This window comes from Cryptomeria japonica, chromosome 4 (assembly GCF_030272615.1).
Source record: "Cryptomeria japonica chromosome 4, Sugi_1.0, whole genome shotgun sequence".
Classification (NCBI taxonomy): Eukaryota; Viridiplantae; Streptophyta; class Pinopsida; order Cupressales; family Cupressaceae; genus Cryptomeria; species Cryptomeria japonica.
The window spans coordinates 628,882,991-628,895,278 of NC_081408.1; the positions used below are offsets into that span (position 1 = coordinate 628,882,991).

Genomic DNA, 12,288 nt, shown 5'->3' on the forward strand with positions numbered 1-12,288 from the left:
CCAACCAAATTCACCTCCGCAACAGGAGTAAGTCCCACCTCGACCCCTACTGACTGCTCCATCTCCATTTGTTGACTTCCAGCCCCTTGCAAGGCCTAGGTAAAATCCTCCATAACTCCTTCCAGACCCCTCCCTGAAGCACCTTGGTCCAAAGAAGTTAACCCCGAATTCATTTCCTGTTGGTTGAGGTCATCCAATACTTCAAATCTGTTAAAGGTGTCCTCCTCCTGTCTCTCATGAAGGGACCTCTTCTGGCCCCAATTTTCGTTCCTTGTCTTAACTGAAACAAACCCATCAACACCCACCACCTCGGCCGACATAGTAGCTTTTCCTTTATCAGCCTTATCTTGACTCTGGGCCGGTTGTTGAGGTTGGCGCACCACTGGTTTATATCTAGGGCACTTATGCTGTAAATGACCATACTCATGACACAGATGGCAACGGAAGGGTAAGGTCTCATAGTCTAACTTCTGCACCCATGAGTAAGAGCCCGCACACATATCTATAGCATCTGGCAAAGGTTTACTGAGATCAATTTCAACACAGATGCGCACAAAGGTCATTACCTTTCTCCCTAGGGTTTGCGTTGAAGATCCCACTGGCTTCCCAAGTAGAGCTGCCAGCATCCGTAACACATCCTTCGGACAAAACTCCACTAGAAAACGTGGTAACCGAACCCACACAGGAACTCTATTTGGGAGTTCCTCTGAAGGGTTAAACTCCGCATGCCAAGGTTTGACGAACAACCCCACCTGGTTATAAAAATACGAGCCTCCTTCAAAAACCCTATTGCGATCCTCCATGCAGTTGAAAGTAACCATGAAATAGTTGTTTGCCAACAACATTATCTCCATCTCCCCATCCGGTGCCCAAGTCCTCTGTGCCCAGTTTTCCAGGAACTGCGAGGAAACCCTCATTCCCAAAAAATTGCAATATAGCGAGTGTTTTGAGTAGTACTCAACGTTCTCTGCTATCATCTCAACAAGAATAACTAGCTTCGGCCTTTCACTGCATCACTCCAGACACCCATTAACCTTCATAAGGCGAGAGATACCAGCACTCACAACCCCCGGTTCTGATGAAAAAATATTATTGGTAAATGTCTTCATACTCTGAGGTGGGGGTTTTGAGCCCACCACAACACGGAAGTCCATGGTAGGAGCCACCCGCGAAGCCTCGCCACCAGAGCTTGACATCAGACCGCATAAATAATGAAAAGGCAAAAAGAGGAGATCCAAGGATCCCAACCTGAAGGGCCCCTAACGAGAGCGCAGCCACCAAGATGCCACCCCTCCCAAGCACCTCCAAAGGGGGAGGCCCACCGAAACCCCCAAAGCCACGTGAGACCCACATGATGCCCACAAATCATAGTAGACCGGAGCCCTTCTCCCGCATCGCCCAAACGCCACCCGACGACCACCGCAACGACCCGCTCACCCTCGACCGAACCCTACCCTCTGCACTTCCTCAACACCCTGCACTACCCACCCCCCGCTGCACCTGCACAATCACCTCCCACGAGCTAGGGCCTCAAAACCCTAGCTCTGCCGCTCGCGATCTCTTGCATGCACGTCATCGTTCTGTCAAAGAGGTGTTTATGAAAATTATTAGATATAGAGGACAACAAAACTTTTCTCATAGGTTTGTGAGGAAGTTAATGTTGTGAAAACATCTTTTTGCATTAAATTTTGAGAGAGAATATGTGAAATCATTTTAATTTGACCTAACTATTATACAAATAATTCAGAAACACATTTGAGAACAACAATAAATGAAGTTAATGTGTGTGATTCTTGAAAGCCTTTAGTTGCTCATGGTATTGAGCTTTTTCCTTGTGCTAAAGGCTTTTTAATTGCTTCTTTTACCTCTACTCATGATCGTGATTTGGTTATGAGAAAGTTGTGGTCTTGTGGGGATGAGTCTCTCTCTCTATTAAGCCCTGGACTCCTTCCTTCAACCCCCTTATTGAATCTTTGACTGTTCATCCGGTTTGGGTCCGCCTGCCCAATCTTCCCCTCCATTTCTAGGAGCCTTCTTGTTTCGAGGCCATCAGTAACTCCATTGGAAACTTCTTGAAGGTTGATGACACCACGTATTTAATGGGTCATTCTACCTTTGCCCATCTATTAATTGATGTCGACATATCTCTGCCCCTTCCCATGGATGTTGTTCTTATGGTTGGGGATATGCCCTGGACTCAACTGCTAGATTATGAGGGCCTCCCCTTTCATTGCCTTTCGTTGTCAAAGGTCCTTCTCAATGGGTCACTTAGCTTCAGACTGTTCTCTCTCTCGCCGTAGAGGTTCTGCTACTTGGTAGAAGGACGCTACTGAAGATCATCTGACAATCAATGCTTCTGACTCTATTTCGATCGAATCCTCTCAGGAGGACAATATTGCTAATGTCTGTGACGTCCTAACTACTATGGCTCCAATCTTGGATTCAACTCCTATCGCGTTCGACTTGCAGCTCCTCTCCACATCTTTTGCTTCTTCTCCTGAAGCCACTCCTTTGCAGCAGCCTACTATTGTTTTGCAAAAATCCTCTACTGTTTTGCAACAGCCAGGTGCTGCCTCGCTGCTGCACTCCCTCGAACCTTCTGATGGTATCCAAGCAGGGACCTTACCGTTTGATCACTCTCTTGATGGTCCCAATGATAGTATTTCCTGAATTGTTGTTAGTCGCAGGTGAAGGGGGAAATTTTTCCCGCCCCCACAAACCCCTTCTGGTTCGGGTGTCCCTACCTCTCCTTGAGCTGGGTCTGTGTTGTTGTGGAATTGTAAGGTTTTGTTGTTGAAAATGTATTATTGATAGTATCTGACTATGTAAAGGGTTGGCGCCCTAGTTATCACTGCTTTTTTAATAAAAAACAATAATTGATGTTTCTTCGAACCCATCAATTGGTGGAATTTGACTAGGTTACTATTGAGCACCATGAACTAGGTGTGACCCTGTTGAGCCTAGTTGTTCCTTCAACGATTCTCGGTGTCCCTTTGTATTCCTTGTCTGTCTCTTGTTGCACAAGATGCTCCCTCATAGCTATCGTTTCTCCAATGGTTGTTGATTTGCCATGTGCTCATGTTGCCCCCCCTTCATTGGTTGATCCGCCAGTTGGGGTACCATCTCTCATTTACCCTAGTATGGGAGGATAGATGATAGTATTGCTTGGATGGTTGTTCGTCGAAGGAGGAAAGTTTCTCCTCCTTCTCTCCTTACTATTTCAGGGTTGGTGAAAGAGAATTTTGTTGTACAAGGTCAGGACCCTTGTCTCTTGCTGGTTCCTAGCTCTAGTCAAAAGCTCCTTCTCTCTTTCTCCTCTTCTTCTCAATCTCACCACTCATGAGATGTGATCTTTTTACCTTGATGGTTGTTTTGTAATGGGTTCGATCCCTTCTTGTGGTAATCTAATCAAAACAATAAGTGATGAAACTTTCCCTAGTGATTTACGTGGAATTTTTTTTTGGAGAAAAATCTCAAACTTTAACGAAGTTCAACATACTACTAATAATCTCCAAGATAATAATATATTTGGATAAGAAGCCTTAAGAGTTTCACCAACATATAACAAGGAGTTATAATAAATTTTTTGACAACACTTGTGTATCTACAAGCTCTCAACAAACAAACTACTATTTTAAATCCTCAATATATAGACACATACAATACAAGATACGACATATGGTATTGTAAGCCAGGTGTTGATACTATGGGTCAAACCTAGGTCTTGAAAATGGTCATACAAACCCAAAAACAACTCATAAAAGTTGAAGTACTAAATCTCATGTCCCTCATAGATGTGGAACCTCTAGGAATAGTATGTAACTCCCATCTTGTAAGAAATCTATCATACTTTATCATAGATGTTGTTAATCACATCCAAAGTAACCTCCCCTATTCTTGACTCTTACAATAGAATCTACCATAACACCCTTAAAAATAGGTCTTCCATAATATACCACTAAGTGGACATGATTTGATAATTAATAAGTTATTTTTCATGGCACAAACATGTGAGGGAAGTCCCAACTCAAAATCTTATACCTTAATATGGTAGAGCATAACTGCTTAATAATATACATTATAAAAATACCAAATAATTGCAAAAAAGGTAAATAATAAATAGATAAAATTAAAAAGGTTAACAAGGTCAAAACACCTAAGTTCTCAACTTCCTCTCAATTGTTATACACTTTACAAGAGTCAAGGGAACAATGCCATCATGAAATAAACTATTAGTGGCCGAGAGACCTATAAGTTCCAAACACTATCTAAACTTCTTTGTGATCATAGGCTTAATTAATTAATCTACAACATTCATGAAAGTCTTTACCTTAACAAGTTTCACCATACCATCTTTGATTATATCTCTCACAAAATGATATGACACATTAATATGCTTGGTCTTGACATAAAATGTCAAGTTCTTAGTTAGAAAAATAACATTTTGATAGTCATAGCATGTTAATTTTATCCAATATTAGAATATAATATCTTAAGATAAATGACTTGTTTATAGGCATAAATAGATGCCCCATATTTAGTCCCAATAGTGGACAAAGAAATCATAGTTTATTCCTTAGTCATCCAATAATTGTATTACCAATAAAGTAAACACATAAGCATCGATGGATCTTTTGCTATCAACATCACTTACCTAGCTTGAATCCACATAACCATGAATATTTTAAGAGAATGGCTATTTCATATTAAATTATCATGATAACACAAGGAATACTCTAGATGTCTCGGTCTTTGTCTTTGTCTTTGTGCTATTCTTTTGTTATCTTTTTGCTGTCTTTTTCTGTTTTGCTGTCTTAGTGCGGTCCTATGTGGTTTGAGATCCCTTTTTGGCTTGGATGGGATTTAATTTTTTGTTGGGGTGATCAGGCACAAATCTTTTCTGCTTTAATGCTTCTTCTTTCTCCTGTTATGTAAAAGGTTCGGGTTCCTTTCAAAAACCTGTTTTTACTTAATCAAAACACAAGGAATACTCTAAGTTATCCTAGACTTATATTTGAACTCTTTTAACAATGCCTCAATGAACTTTACCAGGATTAAACATATATTTGGAAAGAAATTCCATTATTTAGGCAATATTTAGTCTAGTATAAACAATAACTTCTGACTACATATTGATAAAACATTTTTCTCATGTCTTCCATCTCTAGCATGAATGTAGGACACTATAAAATAACTTCATTCAAATTATACAAAGAAAACACAACAACTGGTTTTAAATCTTTCATGCTAAATCTTTGTAAAATTGAATTGACATACTTACTTTGGCCAATCCACAACTTTCTATTATCTTTATCTCTTATGATTTCCATCTCAAGAATGTGTTTAGCGACACTAAGATCTCCTATTTTAAATTTAGTCTCAAGTTGTGATTTTTATTTTAAAAATAATCATTTCTTTGTACCAATAAATAATGTGTCAATTTTTGGCTCTTAGGCTCATAAGTTTTTGCCACAATTTTCTATTTTCATGATTCTTGCGATGTTGGAAAGGTATTGAGGAGATTTACAAAGCCATCTGTGCAATATTTCTAGATTTTATATTAGGTATCTATTTGATTTAGTTTTTCTATTTTTGCATCCTAGTGGATTACTTGGAAATTTTGACAGTTGAGGAGGTGTAGTCTTGATCTTATCATTTCATTTTAAATATATATTTAATGTAATTGATATATGATTTATATTTTAAGAAGTGTATCATTATTTTAATTATTTATTATTCAACTCATCCTTTTGTAATGACTTTATCAAAGGATAATTATGATTCATGGAAAAAAAACATTAATACATTGTAGGTGGCTTAATGTTTGCCGTATCTTTATGGACTCATTCTTGAGCCAAAGACACAATAGAAGAAATTAGTATGGGGTAATAAAAATATCATACTATAGGATTAATTGGGTGTAGTTTTAGTGCAAGCATCTTCAAAGCGACCTATTTTTAGATAATTAAGTGCCCATGCATGTAGTTTGGACCGAGATTTGGGTTATTTTTGGAGATCTACATATTCCTCAATTCCCAAATGATCCTGCTTTATATTGCCTCATTCTACTTGATATTGGAAATCTTTTCTTTGACGATGATACCTTAGAGGAGCTCGAATATGATGCAAAACTTGAGCGTGTTGATGATCGAAAGACCTCCTATAGCTCCTACTTCAATTGAGATGACACATTCATGTTTTTTTTGTTTATTCATTGAGTATTGCCAATGATTCATTACAACAAGCATCTAATTATCTTCTTGATTTGGACTCCTATCTTTCAAACATTGCTTCACTATTTGTGGATTCTCACATTTTAAATTTGAAAGACCAATTTGTGGGTTTATCTCTCCCATTTGATGAATATCATGACACAACTTTATTACTTAATATTTATCTTTGGAGTTTGTTCAAAATCAATTCCCATTTGTTCATTGTTTGTCATATTCTATTGTAATTGGACATGTACCTAATTGATTTGTGGCATCTTCATCATTCAAGGACTTGGCAACACATGAGCAATTTTTAAAGAGATCATCATACATTTCGATTCTTCTCCCTACCAATTCCTATTTGGAATAGGAAGCATTCCTACATTTGCACTTGTTATATCTTCTTCCCATGGGGAGAAATGTTCTTTGTAGGCATTGGACTATGTTTTGTCTTCAAGAACTCACAATTTCTATATAACAATGTATATTATGTGGGGGGGCTATGTAGTCTCTCTCTCTCCTTCCTATGGGGGTGGGGGAAATTGATTTCAAGTTTTCATAATGGATGTAGTCCTTAGGGGGTAGTATCGAGTCCTCCATGCATCATCATTTGTTTGTATCTTTTGTCTCTTTGGAGAGGAGTTTTTTCCCATTTGGTAAATTATCCTTTTCTACATTTGTGAGATATTTCATTTACATTGTACATGGGTACCTAACATGGTCTAGTAGCTAGAAGCCATCACAATAATCTTGCATACTTGCATAATAATCTACTTGGTGTTGGTGTGAATAATGTTTTTAACCTAGTAAAGGTCTGATACCTAATTTTTTGCTAGTTCCTAGTAGGGGACTTATTCACATGACTTAAGTTTACTTAGGTCCTAGGTAGGTGTCCTAAAAGATTGATTAGTTATCAAATGATCTTATCAATAATTTTTATTCACCTAGGTTAATACTTTAACTGTATAATTGTATAGGATTATTACACATGTCACAATCTCATCTAATCCCACCTCTCACTTTTTTGTTATAATACCATTAATCAATCTTGCATTGTTGAAGCAAGCTATTCTTTCCATTCTATCTTATGAAAGTTATTTTGGTCATTTGAGGTTCTTAGGGGTCTCGAGGAGTCACCTATCTACTCCCACACCCTTTTGATGGAATAGAAGGGGGAGACAAACATTGAGTAATCAAGGCTTATTTGGAAAGTATAAAAAGTATGAGTTGATCCTCCTTTTTCCCCATCCTACATTTTTTTAGCTACAACCTTATAATTTGAATCAAGGCTTATTTGGAAAGTATAGAAAGTATGAGTTGATCCTCCTTTTTCTCCATCCTACATTTTTTCCCCATCCCAGTGAAGTAATTATCCAATGTATCAAAAGTACTTGGAGTCAATCTTTTGATTCTATTTTCTAACATAGGACTTCTTAGTTTATCTACCTCCCAAAACATTTTATAAGGCTAGCCAAACTTCATTAGGTATTTTCAAGGTTTCTACATAAAATACTACATCAAAAGATAGTTTGAGACACAAAAAATTGAAGGATTTATCACTTTTGTTAAACTATTTTTTTTTAACGTTTAGCAACATTAGGTTCTTTTTCAGTACCCATAGTTACCCTATACAACCATTCATTCTTTAACATAAGTTGAATAACAAGTTTCCACTCATGATAATTAAAGCTTGCAAGAGCTTAATAGGTTGATTTAAATGACTCCATACTTAGGTAGACATTGCTGCAAAAATTATATGTGCAAAAAGAAAATGCCTGGGGAAATGTGGAAGTGCATAAGGCACAACATGAGAGCACTCCCCTTTGATTCAAGTTTAGATCTCTCTTGAATTGTGGCACTTTATGTTTTTAGTGCATAGATTTTAACCAATTTGATAGGAAAAATGACACTTTATAAAAATAACGTGAAATCATTCCCAATAGATGAAAGTAAAAAAAGAAAGAACTTTTTGTAAAAAATGACAATTAATTTTGAGCTACCAATTAAAAATTACAATGCTTTAAATTTTTAAGTCTTTGTAAACTTAGCATACAAGAAATTATTTTTTAAAAATGACTTCACAAAATATTGAAAGAAAAATAAAAGGATAAATTAGACAGGAATTTAAAAAGATAAGAGCTAAGCCCCATCTAATTAAAGATGAATACCACTCTAATTAGTTATTTTAACTTTCACTCCTATTTGGCAATCACTATGCTAATCTAATATTGATTTCTCACAAGTTTAACATATGTTAGGACTCCTATTTGGCTATCACTATGTTGATGCAATGTTGCACCTATCACATTGATCTGCTTGAAATTTTTATATATGCCATGCAAGTCTGATGTCACAATTCTCCATAAATTAGGCAAGAGTCCACGTACTTGTAGGCCACACAAAGATTGGGTTTCAACTCGCTGGTGAATATAACTATAGATTCATACATCACATAGAGATCAAACATGGTAATCCCTTTTACACCCATTTCTAGTCTCTCACATATAGAAGTCAAGTGGACGGAGATGTTTGTGTATATGCATGACTTAAAGACCAAGAAAATGAGTCCAACTTTGCACAAGATTGCACCACATGTTTAAAACTACATGTATCAACACCTTTTTTTTCAAATAGACACAAAATTAAAAGAGAAATAACATAGATACGAAAATTTCACCATTATATTAAGAAATGGATGTTTGGATTATGTTTAAATAAAAGAAAATATTTGAAAGATATCATAATTGAAGGGTCCACTGATTCAATAATTAAAGGTATATTAAGAAAGAAAAGACTCTCTACCACTTTCTATGTGTGAATGAAATGATAGACATTCCTAAAACCAAATCTTGAATTGAAATTTTAAACATTTAATAAAGAATAAAAATCTCTTTGTTTGACAATTACTTCAGGAACTAAAAGATCCTCACACCTCCTTCTGGAATTCGGGATAGATCGTGGGATTTTAGTGGAAATGTAAGCTTTACCTAACTTACGTGTAAATTTGAACCACTCTGATTAAAACTGTGGGGTTTGCCAACGCACAAAATCTTGTTATGCATGAATGTCAGTAGTCGTATTTGTAGAAAAATGTAAACCAAATTAGTTTGTTTATCTTCCATTTTAAGCAGAGCAATAGTTTTCAAACTTCTATTAGTAAAGCAGATTAGATCGCCGTGTAAGATGACTTTAAACCCTAAATTTTATTATCCAAAACTAGCATATCATACATTCCATGTGCAAAATGTTTTATTTAGAGCTCGAGTGCCGTTGAAGCAAAATAATTGAGGATTTAGATAGATCTATCTGAAAATATATTACATTGATTTGGGCTAATCCTGGTTAAACTGAATCATTTGGGCTGTACCCAATTTATTTCAAGAGTCTTGAATGACGAAACTTCAACGCAGTCATATGGGTTCTGTAAATTGTCAGAAGATTAGTGTTGGAGAAGAAGAAATTGATAAGAATTTCTGGCAGAGTGTGAAATCTCTGTCAGAGCAGAAGATTGAAAGGCTGCCCACCAAATATATTCTTCCTCCATCACAACGTCCAAAGTTGAATGAGATTTTTGCTCAGCAAACTTATGATTTGCCGGTGATAGATTTATCAGGTCTGCAAGGTGACCGGAGATCAGAGGTTGTTAAGGCCATAGGAAATGCAGCTGCACAGAAGGGATTCTTTCAGGTATTGCAGAAGACATTTATTTACTTATTTTTAGGTCAGAGGTATCTTATCGATATCTTTTCAATCTTGGAAGAGGCTATGCAGTCATATAAATAGTCAGATATAAAAAATATACATCTTTCTATGCGTTTCTTTATTTATATATTTCTGTCAATTTATATGATTGAGTAGGGGCTTCAATCTTTTTAGGGGTGTCTATTGTATAAATTGATTTAGAGAAATGCGCTTTCAAGAATATTTCTCGACGTATTTTATATAGATTTTTGAAAGATATATATATTGATTTTATTAAGTAAAAATGATTGCTTAAGCATAAGAGTATTTTTTTTTGAGATATCATTTGGCTAATTTTGCAGGTTGTTAACCATGGGATCCCTGAGATGGTTGTGGAGGAGATGTTGAAGGTGTCATCTGAATATTTTGAGGTGCCACTGGAGGAGAGGCAGAAATTCATGTCAACAGATGTTAGGAAGCCAATACGATATGGAACTAGTTGGAATCAACTCAATGATACATGTTTTTGTTGGCGTGATTTTTTGAAGCATTACTGTCATCCACTTGATGAAATGGTTCATATGTGGCCATCTAATCCCCCTCAATACAGGTGATTCTTGACTTCTTATCACATCCTTTAATTGAAGAAGCAATTCAGTTTTAGTTATTGTTAGATTAAGTCAGGTTTAAATAGTGTATTTTACGTTCTGATTTGTTTAGGCGGTTCATCTGAAATTACACTAGGTTCTTTAATAGAGTCGATCTATTAGTTTGATTTCAGACAAATCACCTAAACAAGTCAAAGCTTAGAGCGTGTTTTTAAGCCAAACCCTTAAATCATGTTCACTTCTTATAATTGAACAATGTGAAACATATTTGACGGTGTTTATTTATTAATTGAATTTAGAAATGTGTTATATTTTGTATTTTAATTATCAATAAAGGCTATCAAATGTGCATAGAGAGTGTTAGATAAGAAATACCTAATTATTGAGTATATGATTTTTATATTATTATTTTAAATAATGTCTTATCATTATTAATGGACAAATACAATGAGAAAATAATGATATAAATATAATTTATGAAAAATAATCATAGAAGTATTTTTTTTTTAATATTGATTATAGAGAGTAAATAGATAATACATCTTCAATAGTCCATTGAGGCTATGCCTCTAGATCAACAACCAATAGCTATATACTCATGTCCATACCTAAGATGAGATGTTATCAGTTCTGCTTACGCAAAAAATACAAATTATACATATAGATATTGTCCAAATGACCAAATTGACTAGTAAAAAAAGGCAACAAAGTATGAAGTCAATCATGGAGGTGACCATGACAGAGTTCCATCCACGACGTCCAGCCCATGGGGCCTTCCATCCATATTGTTCTCAACTGAGGGATCCCTGGCTCTCCGGATTTCTGCATTAAGAGTCTCAAGAGTTTTGACAAAAGAGTTATGGTCTCTTGCAATATGTCTCCACTCATAGCCGTTCTTCAGCTCATAGATAAACATTGCCACATGGCCATCCTTCAGAAACCTCATAAATTTGTTCCTCTCAATCTTCATAGTGACAGTGATCTGCAAACTAATATGATGAAGAGTGAGTCCACAAAATGACTCAGTAAGGGCCCTAGTCCTACCTTGGAACTTATCCTCATTTCTAATCTTCTAGATGTACCATAAAATATCAATAGAAAGAATATGCCAAAACAAATTAGTGTCTTTTTTCAAAACATGAATGCGACCAGTAAGAATTTCCATAATGTTAACCTGATTAGGAATATAAATGCCAAACATTAACTAGATCTCTTTATCAATACTGCACTCAAAGAAAATATGTCTTGTAGATTCAGGTATTCTACATACATTACACACACCAGTACTTGACTAATCTTTTCTGAAAGGAAGTCCGTTAATTAACATAAGCCATTTAAAATATTTCTTTTTAGGAGCAATGGGGCTGCTGCATAAATCTGCAAATATTTTTTGCCACCGTGTTACTGTTAAATCTGCATACCACAACTTGTTAGCATGATTGATTACCGATTCATCATAAGAAAGAGTGTTATAAACAATGATAGACTTAACATCAGAGAGAAGAATATCGTCCTTCCATTTGTAAGATATAAATCTATTATTATCCACATTACACAATTTAGGCAATTGAAGAACACTACAATCACTTCTAACCATATTATAAGTTCTTTTAAGCGTGAAGGTCATATTTGTTACTAAGTACCTCCCAGCTCATAATCTTATCATTATCAATAATATCTTTAAAGCAACATATACCTTTATCAGTCCATGCTCTGGCAGAGCAGCCTTGAGTAAGGGCAAGTGGATTTTAGGTGTGATATAGATTCCACAAAATAGATATTTCTCT

General features: G+C 35.9%; 1 protein-coding gene across 2 annotated transcripts in view; it reads left to right on the top strand.

The window, feature by feature from the left end:
- The window catches only part of LOC131079035 (probable 2-oxoglutarate-dependent dioxygenase SLC1), an 80,647-nt gene that overhangs the window by 58,388 nt on the left and 9,971 nt on the right, over positions 1–12,288 (top strand). The window contains exons 1-2 of one of the 2 annotated variants that reach the window (XM_058016912.2): positions 9,511–9,899; positions 10,256–10,503. In XM_058016912.2, the coding sequence (XP_057872895.2) occupies positions 9,603–9,899; positions 10,256–10,503 (545 nt within the window). In that variant the 5' untranslated portion in view covers positions 9,511–9,602. Of the gene's footprint in view, positions 1–9,510; positions 9,900–10,255; positions 10,504–12,288 lie in introns of those variants that run through there. The other variant, XM_058016911.2, reaches the window with a different exon arrangement.